Below are 15,456 nucleotides of genomic sequence, written 5' to 3'. Positions count from 1 at the left end.
ATCTGTCTGTCTATATCTATCTATCTATCTATCTATCTATCTATCTATCTATCTATCTTCATCACCATCATCATCTATCTTTCTTATTAAATAAATAAGATATTACTAAGAAAAATACTCTCCTGCCTGAGGCTCTGAGGTCCCAGGTTTAATCCCTAGCACCACCATCAGCCAGAGCTCAGCAGGGATCTAGGGTCTCCTCTCTCTCTGTCTGTCTATATATCATTAAAATAGAACGTGTTTTACATGGCTGGGAAGAAAGTACAGTGGTTCTGCAAAGATACTCCCTTGCCTGAGGCTCTGAGGTCCCAGGTTCCATCCCCAGCACCACCATCAGCCAGAGTTGAGCAGGGCTCTGGTCTCTCTCTCTCTCTCTCTCTCATATGTAAAGTGTTCACAGGGTCAGAGGTGTGGCTGGTGGGACATGGTGTCTGTGTGTGTGTGTGTGTGTGTGTGTGTGTGTGTGTGTGTAGGTGAGGGTGAGGGTGAGGGCATTTCTTTGCCAGGAGTGTCTAGAGTTGGGGGGGAGAAGGGATTTCCCTTGGCTTGGGCAAGGGGATGGGGGAACGGCTTCTACTCCATCCCAGATGTGGGTGTAACCTCATCAGTGCTTTGGGTGTGTTGCCTCATATCTGTTCCTTCCGCCCCAGAGTCTTGAAAAGTAGAATTTCTTGGGTGGAGCCCAGGGAGTAAGATTGGGGTAAGGGGAGAGGGTTATGGTGATGGTGGTGGGTCCTAGGAATTCTAACTCTTAGCTTGGTGGCTCTCAAAGAATGGGGCTTGGGCTGGGGAGATAGCACTATGGTTCTTCAGAAAGCCTAAGGTTCTGAGTTCTTGGTACCATCACCATTAGCCAGAGAAGAGCAGGGCTTGGGGGATAAAAAATTATTATTATTATTATTTTTATTTTAAGGGTTTAATTTTTATCTTTATTTATCTATTGGATAGAGGCAACCAGAAATTGAGAGGGGTGGAGGTGATAGGAAGGGAGAGAGACAGAGAGACACCTGCAGTCCTGATTAACCACTTGCAAAGCTTTCCCCCTGTAGGTGGGGACCCGGGGCTTGAACCTGGGTCCTTGAGCAATGTAACCTGTACGCTCAACCTGATGTGCCACCACCCGGCCATTATTATTATTATTATTACTATTAATGGGACAGGTGAGCCATCATGATCGTTCAGCAAAAGATCTCTCCTGCCTGAGGCTCTGACATCCCAGGTTCGATCCCCAGCACCACCATCAGCCAGAGCTGAGCAGGGTTCTGAAGGTTCTTTCTCTCTGACACACACAGATTCCTGAAATGTTCTAAGTCTTCCTTTAAAATATATTTATTTTTTTAATTTGACAGGATAGAGGGAAATTGAGAGGGGAGGGGGCAATAGAGAGACAAAGAGACACCTGCAGCCCTCCTTCACCACTCATGAAGCTTTTCCCCTGCAGGTGGGGAGTAGGGCCTTGAACTTGGGTCCTTGTGCACTACAGTGTGTGTGCTTAACCAGCTGCGCCACCACCTGGCCCTTACTCTCTTCTTTTTTGTGATAGTGGGACCACAGATATATCTAGCTTTATTATTCCTGGGCCATTTGCCCCCCCCCCCATTCTTTTGATTTCGGATGGTGAAAGGGACAAGAAAATGAAAGAGAGATAAAGAGATAGAGAGATAGAGAGATAGAAGGACCTGGTTTGAGGTCTGTCCCCAACTGCAGGGGGAAAGCTTCACGTGTGGTGAAGCAAGTCTGCAGGTCTCACCGTCTCTCCGTCTCTATCTCCCCCTCCTCTCAATTTTTCTCTGTCCTATCCAGTAAAATGGAAAAAAAAAATGTCTGCCAGGGGCAGTGGATTCGTAGTGACAGCACTGAACCCCAGTGATAAGTCTGGAGGCAGATATATATTATAACAAAGAGCTTCCTCTGGTACCAGAGAACCTCCCACCTGGTGCCGGGGCTCGTACTTGGAGCTCAAACAAGGATCCCTCTTCCTTAAGTTCTTGCTCTAGCTCTGTGTTTTTGGGCCATGGGTGACTGTAACATTGGTTACACTGAAGGGTGACACAACCTATATCCCAACTGTATTGCAATCTGATTTCCACCAGAGCATTGACTAATATCCTTCACAAGTTCCCTGGGTATCCTCTCTGTCCCTGGGGCCCACGCAGAACCTCTTCCCTTGGGCCCTCCCTGAGATCTCTGAACGTTTGTGACCTTCCTGACCTCTTGGACTCCCGGAGGGGTTGGGGGAGTGAGAAAGGTGTCTCAGGGTCAGATCCCTAGAAAAAGGGCACTTCTCTCTCTCTCTCTCTCTGTGTCTCTCTCTGTCTTTCTCTCACTCTCTCTCCCCTTCTGCCTTTCCCTCTCACCCGGAAGTTCCTTCACATGACTCAACACTTTCCGGTGGGTGGGGATGTCTGTGGACATAGTGGCTGGTGTGGTGGTGGTGGTGGCGGGGCAGTGGGATAGACATTGAGGACACCCACATTGATCAACAGGTCAGGATGCAGCCAGCAGCTCCCAAAGACAAAAAACGGGGTGCTCAGGCCCACAAGGAAGGTGAGACACCCTGTGGGGATGGATGTGTTGGGAAGAGGGGAGTGTTGGTGAAGGTGCAGGTCTTGGTGGTGGTGGTAGTGGTTGGCTGAGTTGGTGAAGGCTGAGGTGTTGGTGAAGGCGGTGTTGGTTTTGTTGGCTGGGTTGTGGATGGGTGGGGACAGATGAGGGTCTAAAAGGAAGGGGTGGGGATGGAGGAAGTTTGGGGGTAAAGGTGGAAGCCAGAGAGCTCTTTCCTTCCCCCCCAAAATGTATGTGTGTGTATAGTAACTCATTGATGTTGCCTCAGGGATCAGGGATCCATGAACCCCACTCCCTCTTTTCCCCCCTCCTGCTCCTCATTCTTCTTCTTCCTCCTCCTTCTCACTCTGGAAATCCTTACCAGATTTCCACTGATCCCTCCCACTCACAGGTGAAAAAGACCCAGAGTATGAGAATATCAACTTGGCCTTCCGAAACCGAGAGCAACAGAAGGGTGGTCACCTGACACCCAAGAATCAGAGTGAGTGACCACACACAGAGGTCAGGGTCATTTGTAGGGGCTGGTGGTGGTGGGGGTGTTCAAACTGGTGTGCGACTGTGGTAGGGATTGCTTGTCAAGTGGTGAGCAAGATGGTGGTGGTTGGTTGTGCTGGTGAATGTTTAGGTACTGGTGACAGTGTTGGTGAAGTTTCAGGTCTATGAGATGGTGGTATTGATGGTGTTGGTGATTGTGCTGGTGTTGGTGATAGTGTTGGCTGTGGTTATTGTTCTGGTGCTGGTGATTATGCTTGTGATAGTGATGGTGGCATTGATTGTGTTGGTTGTGTTGGTGATAGTGATGGTAGTGTTGATTGTGTTGGTTTTGGTTGATCATGGTGTTGATTATGCGAGTGTTGGTGATGGTGGTGTTGGTTGTATTGGTGATGGTGGTGTTGATTGTGTTGGTTAATGTTCAGGTCAGCAGACGATGGTTTTGATTGTGCTGGTGATTGTAGTAGTGTTGTCAGGGGCAGGTGCCAGTTCAGATAATGATGGTGTTCATTGTATTGGTGATTGTGGTAATAAATGTGATTGTGTTGGTAAAGGTTCAGGGAGTGGTGATGGCAGTACTGATAATGCTGGTGAAGGTCAAGGGTCAGATGATTTTTGTGTTGATTGTGGTAGTGATGCTGATGCTATTGGTGAAGAGTCAAGGGATGGTGGTGACTGTGCTGGTGAATGTTCAGGGTCAGGTGACTGTATGTTGACTGTGTTGTTGATGTTGATTGTATTGTTGGTGGTACTGTTAACTGTGTTGGTGTTGGTGATGGTGACTGTGTTGGTGATAGTAATGGTGGTGTTGATTATGTTGGTGAAGATTCAGGTCATGGTGGTGTTGACTGTGTTTGGTGATAGTGATGGTGGTGTTGACTGTTGGTGATAGTGATGGTGGTGTTGGCTGTGTTTGGTGATAGTGATGGTGGTGTTGACTGTGTTGGTGATAGTGATGGTGGTGTTGACTGTGTTGGTGATAGTGATGGTGGTGTTGGCTGTGTTGGTGATAGTGATGGTGGTGTTGGCTGTGTTTGGTGATAGTGATGGTGGTGTTGACTGTGTTGGTGATAGTGATGGTGGTGTTGACTGTGTTGGTGATAGTGATGGTGGTGTTGGCTGTGTTTGGTGATAGTGATGGTGGTGTTGGCTGTGTTTGGTGATAGTGATGGTGGTGTTGACTGTGTTGGTGATAGTGATGGTGGTGTTGACTGTGTTGGTGATAGTGATAGTGGTGTTGACTGTGTTGGTGATAGTGATAGTGGTGTTGGCTGTGTTTGGTGATAGTGATGGTGGTGTTGATTGTGTTGGTGATAGTGATGGTGGTGTTGACTGTGTTGGTCATGTGATGTGGTCTTGATTGTGTGAGTGCAAATCCTGGTGTTGGTAAGTGAGTGTGAATGGCCTTGTGGGAAGAGCAGAAACAGAACATCGATGGGGATGGTGAGATTTGCTGATGGTGACATCACGGGTAACAGTGGGCATGGACGCCAAGGGCTATTGGTGACAGCTACCTCTGATGCTGGTGAGTTTTTGGTGACAAGGAGGCTGAGAAGTGATGGTGATAGCATGACAACAACTGCAGGTGGGACCACTGATTTCAACCTTCTCCCCACAATTTCTACCCAATCAGATTCCAACATGCCCAAGCTGCTGATGGCATTGGGAAGATTGGACAGAGGTGACCCAGCCATTGCTGGTGTCAGAATTGGTGCTGAGAGTTCAACTGATGGTATTGTGCCCTGGAAGTGACTTTTCCTGCCTCTGCCCCAGATCCAGGTCCATCCAGGGCCCCCTCAAACTCAGCCATGGTGCCCCACTGGTTGCACCGAGCTATCCTGAGCCTCTACGTAATCCTGGCCCTGACATTCCTCTTTTGTATCATCCTGTCAGCGTTGATCCTGATGCAGAGTGAGTGGCTTCTCTCTCTTTTTTTTTTTTGGGGGGGGAAGGGATCCTCAGGTATTGATGTCACTTGATTCCTTGTGACCACTCTCTCTGTCTTTTCTTCATGTTCTTCTTCTTCTTCTTCTTCTTCTCCTTCTCCTTCTCCTTCTCCTTCTCCTTCTCCTTCTCCTCCTTGTCCTCCTCCTCCTCCTTGTCCTCCTCCTCCTTGTCCTCCTCCTCCTTGTCCTCCTCCTCCTCCTTGTCCTCCTCCTCCTTGTCCTCTTCCTCCTCCTTGTCCTCCTCCTCCTCCTTGTCCTCCTCCTCCTTCTCCTCCTTCTCCTTCTCCTCCTCCTTCTCCTTCTTTTCCAGAGCACTATTCAGCTCTGGCTTATGGTGGTGCAGAGGACTGAACCTGAGACATTGGAGCCAGCCTCAGGCATGAGAGTCTCTTTGTATGACCATTATGCTGTCCTCCCCGTCCACTTCTTTTTTTAAGGATACTTTATTATTATTATTATTATTTTGTATTATCTTTATTGGATAGAGAAGGCCAGATATAAATAGGGAAAGGAGAGATAGAGAGGAAGAGAGACAGAGAGACACCTGAAGACCTTCTTCACCACTTGTGAAGCTTTCGTCCTGCAGGTGGGGACTGGGGTCTTGAACCCAGGTCCTTGCACATTGTAGTATGTGCGCTCAACCAGGTGTCCACCACCTCACCCCTCTGCCTTCCCTTCTCCCTGCTCTAAGTTCACCACACTGAGGGAACCTCAAGGGTTCTTCCACCCACCCCACCTCACCCCTGACCATTGAGCCAATTGGGGTTCTCTACTCCCCACCCCATCAATTCACCTCTCCCAGCACCAATGTGGCTGTATTTGGTTCTCCCCACCCCCAGCAGTTGGGAGTTTGTCTTGTCATTGAGATCAGATGTCCACATTCTTTGGAGGGTAGGGAGAAAGGTATTAGGATTTCAAACCCACCTCCTCCCAATTCCCTACCCGACCAGATTCCAACATGTCCAAGGAGCTGAATGGTTTGAGGATGGAGCTGTCCAATGGTGAGTGGGGACCAAAACAGAGGGTGGGGAGAGGCGTGGTGAAACCTACACTCCTCATGTCCTGCTCTTCTCCCTGGCAGTTTCCAACTGGGTCCGGGAGTGCCAGACAGAGCAACAACAGGGCTGGGGTAACACCCAGAAGCAGGTCCAGGATGCCAGGAATGACATCAGAGGGGTGAATGGCAAAGTGGAAACTACCTCCATGAAGCTGACGGAACTGAAGTCAGGTGCCTGCCTGCCCCTGAGGGTTCCCCCCTTCTTCTTCTTCTAGCGTTTGCCCTTCTTCTGTAGCCAGTCAACAGCGTTAGGTTGAGCCTGATGTCAAGTTTCGAGACCTCCTTTGAATCTGGAGAGGTGGCAGTCGTTGACTATGTGAGTCATAGTCTGTCTGGAGCTGCAGGGGCAGTTCGGGTCGTCTCTGGCTCCCCAGCGATGGAACATAGCGGCGCACCGGCCATGGCCTGTTCGATAGCGATGGAGGAGAGCCCAATCATAACGTGCTAGGTTAAAGCCGGGTTGACGCTTGCAGGGGTCTGTGATGAGGTGTTTGTTCTTTACCTCAGCTGACTGCCAACTCTGTTTCCAAGAGTCTGGAACAGAGAAGTTCAGTGTAGGCGTAGGGGACCAGATTGGGTGACGAGACGTCAAGCGTTGGACAGGGTGGGTGAAGATCTCCGCGTATATTGGCAGGTCCGGTCGAGCGTAGACGTGGGAAAGCCCAGCCAGTCTATCTTGGCGTTACTCTCGATCGCACTCTGTCATTTCACAAACATCTCATAAAAACTGCAGCAAAGGTGGGCGCGAGGAATAACATCATTGCAAGACTGGCCAGCTCCTCATGGGGCGCGAGCGCTTCCACACTACGATCATCCTCTCTGGCATTATGCTATTCCACTGCAGAATACTGTGCCCCAGGATGGTTCCGTAGCCCCCATGTCCACTTGGTCGATTCCAAATTATATTCCTCCATGAGGATCATTTCTGGAACCATCCGTTCCACCCCGGTTCCATGGCTGCCAGTTCTTAGCAACATCGCCCCGCCAGATATTCGTCAGGATGCGGCATCATCTAAGGGTTCCCCCCATGACCCCTGAACACTTTCTGCCCCCCCCATCCTCTGGGGGGGCAATCTTGACTCCCCATCCTTTCAAAGCTCAGAGCTTGGAGGGGAGTGTGGGCACTGCTCACTCTCTCTCTCTTTCTGCACTGAGGTTGGGGGGCAGGGGAGGGGGCTCCTCTCGGATAAGTCGAGGTGACCCCCCCCTCCTTCCATCTGAACTTCCTCCTTCTTCCACCCCCCCAAACCCTCAGAAATAAACAAAGTTCAGTCTAGTCTGGAGACTGTCAAGCAGAAACTGGAAGAGAGGATAAATAAACCGTGAGTTGAGACTGGAGGGGTGGTGGATTTTTTGGGGGGTGGGGAGGGAGCTCCCTATTTGGTTTATTATTTTTTGAGGGGGAGGGGCTGGAATCTTCCTGGGTCTCCACACCTCCTCCCCTTCCCCTCTACCCTCCTTTCCACCAGAGCCTAATGGATGAAGACACGGAGTGGGAGGAAGCTGTGATGGGCTTCTTCGCCTCTCTCACTGAAGATGGAAAACAAGGGGGGGGGGAAGACCCCTAATCCTTCAACTCCTCAGCTCCAGAACCCCCATGTGGAAAGAAGACTCTATATCAGGGATTATTGGGGGGCTGTGTGGGTGGGTGGGTGAGGGGGAGAGGTCACAGGCAAAGTGTAGCCTGAGTATCACCCCCCCACACCATTCTGAGGTGGGGGCGGTGGCGGGAGTCACTGTGGATGGGACAGGTGTGTGTGTGTGTGTGTGTGTGTGAGGGTGCCTACCTGTTCCTCCCACCAAAACATGCACAGCCCCACCCCCCTGAGCGTTTATGATTCTTGGAGATAAAAACCAGAGGACAAAAACAACAAAACAGATGCCTTTCAGATCCATTATTGGGGTGCCTGGGGTGGTGGGACTTTGAAATCTGGAAGTGGGTGGGGCTTCAAAGAACATGTCTGGGGACCAGGCAGTGGTGCACCTGGTTGAGTGGCACATGTTACAAAGCACAAGGACCTGGGTTCAAGCCCGCGGTCCCCACCTGCAGGGAGGAAGCTTCCCAAGTGTTGAAGCAGGGCTGCAGGTCTCTCTCTGGCTCTTCCCTTCTTTATCTCTTCCACCTTTCTCAATTCCTCTGTTTCTATCAAATAATAAAAATAAATAAAAACAAACAAAATGTCTGGGCAGAGAGAAGGAAAGACACCTGCATCCCTGCTCTGTGAAGCTTTCCCTCTGCAGGTGGGGACTGGGGACTTGAACCCAGGTCCTTGCACATTGTAATGTGTGCACTCGACCACATATGCCACCATCTGGTCCTAGTTAAATTTTTTTCCCTTTTACTGTCAGGGCCTCAAATGTGTGATTTCACTACTCCCCAACCCAATTAGTTTTTGTTCATTTCAAATTAAGAGATGGAGACAGAGTGGGATGGAGACACACACACACACAGATACAGATAGAGAGAGAGAGACCATAGCTCTCTGTTCCATCATATGAGGAACTTCTCTCTGGTGCTGGGTTACTTCCATGTGGTGCCAGGGCTTGAACTCAGGGCTTGGCAAGGCATATGCATCTGCCTGGGTGAATTATCCCCTTGCTCCAAGGAAGGTCTGTTTTCTTTTTCTTCTTAAAATTTTATTTATAAAAAGGAAACACTGACAAAAACCATAGGATAAGAGGGGTACAACTCCACACAATTCCCACCACCAGAACGCTGTATCCCATCCCATTCCCTGAGAGCTTTACTATTCTTTATCCCTCTGGGAGCATGGACCCAAGGTCATTGTGGGATGCAGAAGGTGGAAGGTCTGGCTTCTGTAATTGCTTCCCCACTGAACATGGGTGTTGACAGGTGGATCCATACTCCCAGCCTCTCTCTCTCTCTCTCTCTCTCTCTATCTCTATCTCTCCCTTCCCTAGTGAAGCAGGGCTCTGGAGAAGTGGGGCTCCAGGACACATTGGTGGGGTTGTCTGTCCAGGGAAGTCTGGTTGGCATCATGTTAGCATCTAGAACCTGGTGGTTGAAAAAGAGAGTTAACATATAAAGCCAAACAAATTGTTGACTAATCATGAACCTAAAAGCTGGAATCGTTCAGATAAAGATTTTTTGGGGGGTCTCCATTTTGTAGATAGCTAGTAGGCCTATTTTAGTTATATTCCAAAGAGTCCATGACTTTATTAGTTTTTGCCTGAGCCTGACATCTGACAGAAGGACCCAAGTCATTGTCGGGGAGATGATGTTTTGGCTGCAAAAAGGACCAGAAAGCTGGATCAGGGAAGAGAGTAGCTTCCTAATATGGGAATGGTGTATAAATATTGTTGACTGTACACCCCATCAGTTTGATCTGATCTGGGGCCCATTTATTATTTTTTTAAATATTTATTTATTTACTTTTTATTGGAGAGAGACAGAGAGACACCTACAGCCCTGCTTCACCACTTTCCCTGCAGGTGGGGACCAGGGGCTTGAATTCGGGTCGTTTTGCACTGTAGTGTGAACGCTTAACCAGGGGCGCCACTGCTTGGCTCCAGTTTTTTCTTTTCTTTTCTTTTTTCTTTTTGTTGTTGTTGTAGTTATTGTTGTTGTTGTTATTGATGTCATCGGATGCTGGGGAAACAGCACAGTAGTTCTGCAAAAAACACTCTCTTAGAGAGTCAGGCGGTAGCGCAGCTGGTTAAGCGCAGGTGGCAAAGCGCAAGGACCGCATAAGATCCTGGTTCGAGCCCCCGGCTCCCCACCTGCAGGGGAGTCACTTCATAGGCGGTGAAGCGGGTCTGCAGGTGTCTGTCTTTCTCTCCCCCTCTGTCTTCCCCTCCTCTCTCCATTTCTCTCTGTCCTATACAACAATAATAACTACAATAAAAACAAGGGCAACAAAAGGGAATAAATAAATAAAATAAATATTAAAAAAAAAAAAGACTCTCCTGCCTGAGGCTCTGAGGTCCCAGGTTCAGTACCCAGCATCACCAGCAGCCAGTGCTGAGCAGGGCTCTGGGAAGAAAAAAAAAAGTGATTTAGGAGGAAGCAAAGCGTCTATAGTATTGGGCTAGCGAGTGAGATCCTGAGTTCAATTCTAGCAACACATCTGTTACATTATTTTTTGTCTCTAGAATTATCGCTAGTGCTGGCACTATGAATCCACTACTCTTGGTGATCATTTTTCCATTTTATTGGATAGGACAGATAGAAATTGAGAGAAGAAGGGGAAATAGGGAGAGACAAAGAGAGACACCTGCAGACTTGCTTCACTACTTGTGAAGTGACCCCCCCCCCATTCAGCTCTGGCTGATGGTGGTGCAGGGGATTGAACCTGGGACTTCGGAGCCTCAAGCACTGAGGGTTTGTTTGCATAACCATTATGCTCTCTACCCCTGCCCCCATCATGCTTTCTCCTCAGCCCTATCTGAAAAATTTAAAACTTACTCTGGGAGCAGTGAAACCGCTTGTGCTAGAGCCCCAGAACCAAGGAAAGAGAGAGAAACAAGTTAAGCCTTTATTTGTTTCCTAAACAAAACATACTTTTGAAACTTAGTGATTTAATATTGATTCACAAAATTATGAGACAAGGGAGGGGATATAACTCCACATTGTTCCCACGACCAGAGTCCTGTGTCCCCACTCCCTCCTTTGGAAACTGCAGTGGTTCTCTCAAGGTCACAGAGATGGGCTGACTATTATTTCTAGAGCTATCTATATTTTTATATATATGTTCATTCTTTTTCTCTATGGTCCTGCCTTCTCTTCCTTTCTAAGTCACACCTACACTTATTACTACTTCCAAGAGTCCTTCCTTTCTTCTTTTTAAAAAATATTTATTTATTTATTTATTCCCTTTTGTTGCCCTTGTTGTAGTTATTGATGTTGTCATTGTTGGATAGGATAGAGAGAAATGGAGAGAGGAGGGGAAGACAGAGAGGGGGAGAGAAAGACAGACACCTGTAGACCTGCTTCACCACTTGTGAAGAGACTGTCCTGCAGGTGGGGAGCCGGGGGCTCGAACCGGTATCCTCATGCTGGTCCTTGTGCTTTGTGCCACCTGTGCTTAACCCGCTGCACTACTGTCCGACTCCCCCTTTCTTCTCCTTCTTCTTCTCTCTCTTGGTACTGATGGAATTGGGGTTCAGAGCCCTCTGGTCATCTTCCCCTAACATTTCTCCCCCTCTGAAGAATTGGACCAGCATTCTTTTGGGGGTGCAGAAGGTGGAAGGTCTGGCTTCTGTCATTGTAAAATTTGGATTGGGGAAAAAAGGCAGGAAAGAAAAAAAATCATAGTTCCACAGTCTTTGAAAACATTTTTTTTTTATTTATAAAAAGGAAACATTGACAAAACCATAGGATAAGAGGGGTACAACTCCACACAATTCCCACCACCAGAACTCCGTATCCCATCCCCTCCCCTGATAGCTTTCCTATTCTTTATCCCTCTGGGGGAAAGGAATCAGGGTCATTGTGGGATGCAGAAGGTGGAAGGTCTGGCTTCTGTAATTGCTTCCCCGCTGAACATGGGTGTTGACAGGTGGATCCATACTCCCAGCCTGTCTCTCTCCTTAACCTAATAGGGCAGGGCTCTGGGGAAGTGGAGCTTCAGGACACATTGGTGGGGTTGTCTGTCCAGGGAAGTCTGGTCACATCATTCTAGCATCTGGAATCTGGTGGCTGAAAAGAGAGTTAACATACAAAGCCAAACACACTGTTGAAATATCATGAACCTGAAGGCTGGAATAGTGCAGACGAAGTGTTAGGGGGTTTTCCATTTTGTAGATAGCTAGTAGGCAGATTTTTTGTAGGCATTATATTTTAAAGGGCCTGTGGCTATACTAGTGTTTTTTTTTTTTTTTTTCCTTTTTCCTCCGAGCCTGAAATCTGATATGCAGGTGGATCCAAGTTATTGTCTGGGGAGGTGATTTCATGGCTGGAAAAAGGACCAGAAAGCTGGATAAGGGAAGAGAGTAGCTCCCAAATATAGGAAAGGTGTATAAATATTGTTGACTGTAAACCCCATCGATTTGATGTCATCTGGGGCCCATATTCAGCTTAGGAGCCTGTGTGACCTCTGCATCCCTGTAGATCTGAGCTCACGTTCTGTGGTCATGAGTAGGAACATTCCAAGCTGCCCCAATATCAGGACCCATCTTCCTCAGGTGTAGCATACAGTATGTTGTCCAGCCTCCCTTCGGAGGATGGAACATTCTCTACTGTTGTTGATCCAAGTTGAGGGCCCACAAATGGGGCTATTTTGTTGTTCCTGATAGAAATTACCGGTAACAATGGAGAGAGGGATTTGTTAGGGGTCTAGGCCCATCAAGTTTGGGAATCTCAGGACTCCCTGATTAGGGCCACAGCTGATGGGGTGGCCTGATAGTTACTAAAGGGTCAGCGTTAAAGTTTGCCAGTCTCTTGCCCTTATTCAGCTTTTGCAGTCCTTGCTTTGATAAGGTTAGCTTTGGAGTGACTGAGGGAAGTGTAATAGGAAGTAGGTGAGGAGGGTATCTAAGTCTTAGTAGACACTATTTCATTAGGAACTTTATACTGACTCACTGCAGACTATTGTGTACTTTTGTTTTCAGGTATATATTTTGCCCTAATTCATGGATACATGTGAACACCTGGAATGGAATTAGAGAATACTATGAAAGGAAAGGTCTCACCTGAGTAGTGAGGGTGAAGGGTTGACATTCCATGCCTGACGTCTCTGGACACAGTCTGAAGTGAAGCATGCTGAGGTGGTACTCATTGCACTGACTAGGTTGGCATCAGCAGATGCAATATCATTTGGTATGAATTGAGAGAAGCATGCAGGAAAGTGAGACCCACCCTAGAGGTTGCCATATTGGGGGAAATACAGGCTCTATAGAGGAAGTGGGAGGTTCCTGCTGTTTTAGGATTAGGAAGACAATAGATAGTTATTGCTATAATCACTTTATTTGGCGATTGGGTTAACTTTGAAATATTCCTTTGTTAGGATTTGCTATATCATACACATCACCATAATTTATGTCCTTTGACATTATTTGCATATAGCTGTGCCACCAGTTGCTTCTGTTCTCCCTGGTCTAGGCTTTTAAGAGAGTCAGCATATCAAAGACTCAGCCTATGTATTAAGATGACTCAATCTGTGCTTTAAAAAGTTTGACACATTCAATTTTTCCCTTCTCATATTACTTAGTGATTTATATGATTACAAATTGATAGGAGTGTACATAAACACCATTCCCAGCACCAAAAGACTGTGTCCCATCCCACCCCCCCCACTCCCATCCCGCCCCATGAAGCCGATCATCCACTCTCACCCTCAAAACAGGCTTTTTACTTTGGTGCCCTACTCCATTTGAAAACATTTTTATGACAAATTTTCATGTCAATTTTTTTCTTTTTGTATACCTTTACTTTAAATTTATTATTATTATTACTTATTACTTTATTAGCAGAGTCCTGCTCAGCTCTGGCTGCTGGTGGTGCTGGGGATTGAACCTGGGACCTCAGAGCCTCAGGCAGGAGAGTCTCTTTGCAGAACCGTTAAGCTATCTACTCCTGGCCTACACCTTTACTTTTTTAATTTAATCATTTCAAAGGCATATACTTATTGTGAGAGATTGAGAGAGAGAGAGAGAGAGAGACAGAACATGACTCTAGGAATCCCACTGGGGACCTCAGGCTTCAGAGTCCAGTCCAAAGGAGTGGCTATACCTTTAAGAGAAAAAAAAAGTGCCTCGGGCCGCTGAGCTGCTCGCTGGCCACGCCCCTCACCCGGCGCCTTGGTCACGCGCGCCCCCTCGCGGCCACTGTGGGAACTCTCGCCGCGCGCCCCGCCCCGCCCCCTCCCGCGCATGCGCACTCGCCGCCTTTTTACGGCGGCGCCGTCCAGCCACCCGCGCCCCCGGCGGCCGCAGTTCCCGGTGAGCCCCCTCCCTCTCCGTTTGCTCAGCGCCCCGTCTTCTCGCACCCGAGGGTGCTCGGGGGGCTGGGGTGGGGGCGGTCCTGGGTCCGAGTCTCGGCGGCGTGGAGCCCTTTTGGGGCCGCGATCCCGGCCTTCCCGAGCGCGCAGCCCGGACGTGGCCGGCGGGGGCCGGGGCTGCACCCCAGTTTTGGGAAGGGTCCGCCGGGGTCCCCCAGCCGCCAGGCAGCGTGAGGAGGGGCCGTGTCTGCAGCCTCGGACCCGGGCCCTACAGGGTGTGTGTGGGGGGTCCCAGCACCCAGCACCCGGCGGGCTCCACCCCTGCTTTTAACGCCCGCCCCTCCACTTCCGGGGTGGCACCCGCCCCCCAACTGCTGTGACTGCAAACCCTGGCCGGAAGCGGGGACACAGCACCCCTTTGCTGCATCTCCCCCCACAAAGGCCTCTCTGACTGCTCATCCCTTCCTGGAACCCCCAAATCTCACACCCAGAACCCCCAAATCTGACCCCCGGAACCCCCAAATCTGACCCACTCAGAACCCTCAGATCTGACCCCTCAGGACTCCTAAATCTGACCACCCAGAACCCCCAAAACTGACCCCCAGAACCCCCAAATATGATCCCCTCAGAACCCCCAAATATGACCCCCAGAAACCCCAAACCTGACCCCCATAACCCCCAAATGTGACCCCCAGAACCCCCAAATGTGACCCCAGAACCCCCAAATCTGACCCCCATAACCCCCAAATGTGACCCCCATAACCCCCAAATGTGACCCCCAGAACCCCCAAACCTGACCCCCATAACCCCCAAATCTGACCCCCATAACCCCCAAATGTGACCCCCAGAACCCCCAAATGTGACCCCCAGAACCACCAACTCTGACCCCCAGACCCCTAAATCTGATCCCTGAACCCCCAAATGTGATCACCCCAAACCCCAGATGCCCTGCCCCCAAAATCCTGGGGTTCCCAGCCCCCTCAGGTCTGATAACTTGCTCCATCCTGGGATCATCGAACCCCAAATCTGACAGCACCCCCATTCTGGGGTACCCCCAAGCTCCAAGGTGTGACACCCTCCATCCCGAGGTCTTCAGTCCCCCCCAGGTCTTCATGCGAGGGCCCCCCAAGCGTCTGGGAACCCCCAAATTTCGGGTCTGATCATTTCTGCATCCTGGGGTCCCACCAAACCCCAGACCTGACCCCATGCCAGGGTGCCCCGAAGCCCAGCTCTGACACCTTCCCAACCCGAAGATCCGATGCCCCCTCATCACAGGACCCCCAGCCCCCCACCTCTGGCCGCTGCTTCCTGGGGTCCCCCCAGACCCCAGATCTGAGTGACCTCACCCCCAAATCCCTGGGATTTTCCCAGTCCCCATATCTGCCCACAGATCTGATCCCCTGGGGATCCCCAAGGCCCCAGATCTGACCACCGGGATCCCCCAAGACCCCTCATCTGACCACCGGGATCCCCCAAGACCCCAGATCTGACCACCGGG

At 49.6% G+C, this 15,456-nt stretch overlaps 1 protein-coding gene across 2 annotated transcripts; it reads left to right on the top strand.

The window, feature by feature from the left end:
* Positions 1-2,258: 2,258 nt before the first annotated feature.
* MCEMP1 (mast cell expressed membrane protein 1) lies at positions 2,259-7,663 on the top strand. Of its 2 annotated transcripts, none has more exons than XM_060181614.1 (8): positions 2,259-2,391; positions 2,487-2,547; positions 2,957-3,046; positions 4,951-4,968; positions 5,954-6,004; positions 6,085-6,231; positions 7,316-7,382; positions 7,530-7,663. In XM_060181614.1, exons 1-8 carry the CDS (start codon positions 2,374-2,376, stop codon positions 7,534-7,536), a joined length of 459 nt encoding a protein of 152 aa, XP_060037597.1. In that variant the 5' UTR covers positions 2,259-2,373; the 3' UTR covers positions 7,537-7,663. The 2 variants fall into 2 exon arrangements, with proteins under 2 accessions (XP_060037597.1, XP_060037596.1); XM_060181613.1 differs by having other exon boundaries at positions 2,267-2,391; positions 4,831-4,968.
* Positions 7,664-15,456: the final 7,793 nt, after the last annotated feature.

Source organism: Erinaceus europaeus, chromosome 23 (genome assembly GCF_950295315.1).
Source record: "Erinaceus europaeus chromosome 23, mEriEur2.1, whole genome shotgun sequence".
Taxonomy (NCBI): Eukaryota; Metazoa; Chordata; class Mammalia; order Eulipotyphla; family Erinaceidae; genus Erinaceus; species Erinaceus europaeus.
The sequence above is the reverse complement of the archived record's forward strand: the minus strand, read 5'-3'. Positions and strand labels throughout refer to the sequence as shown.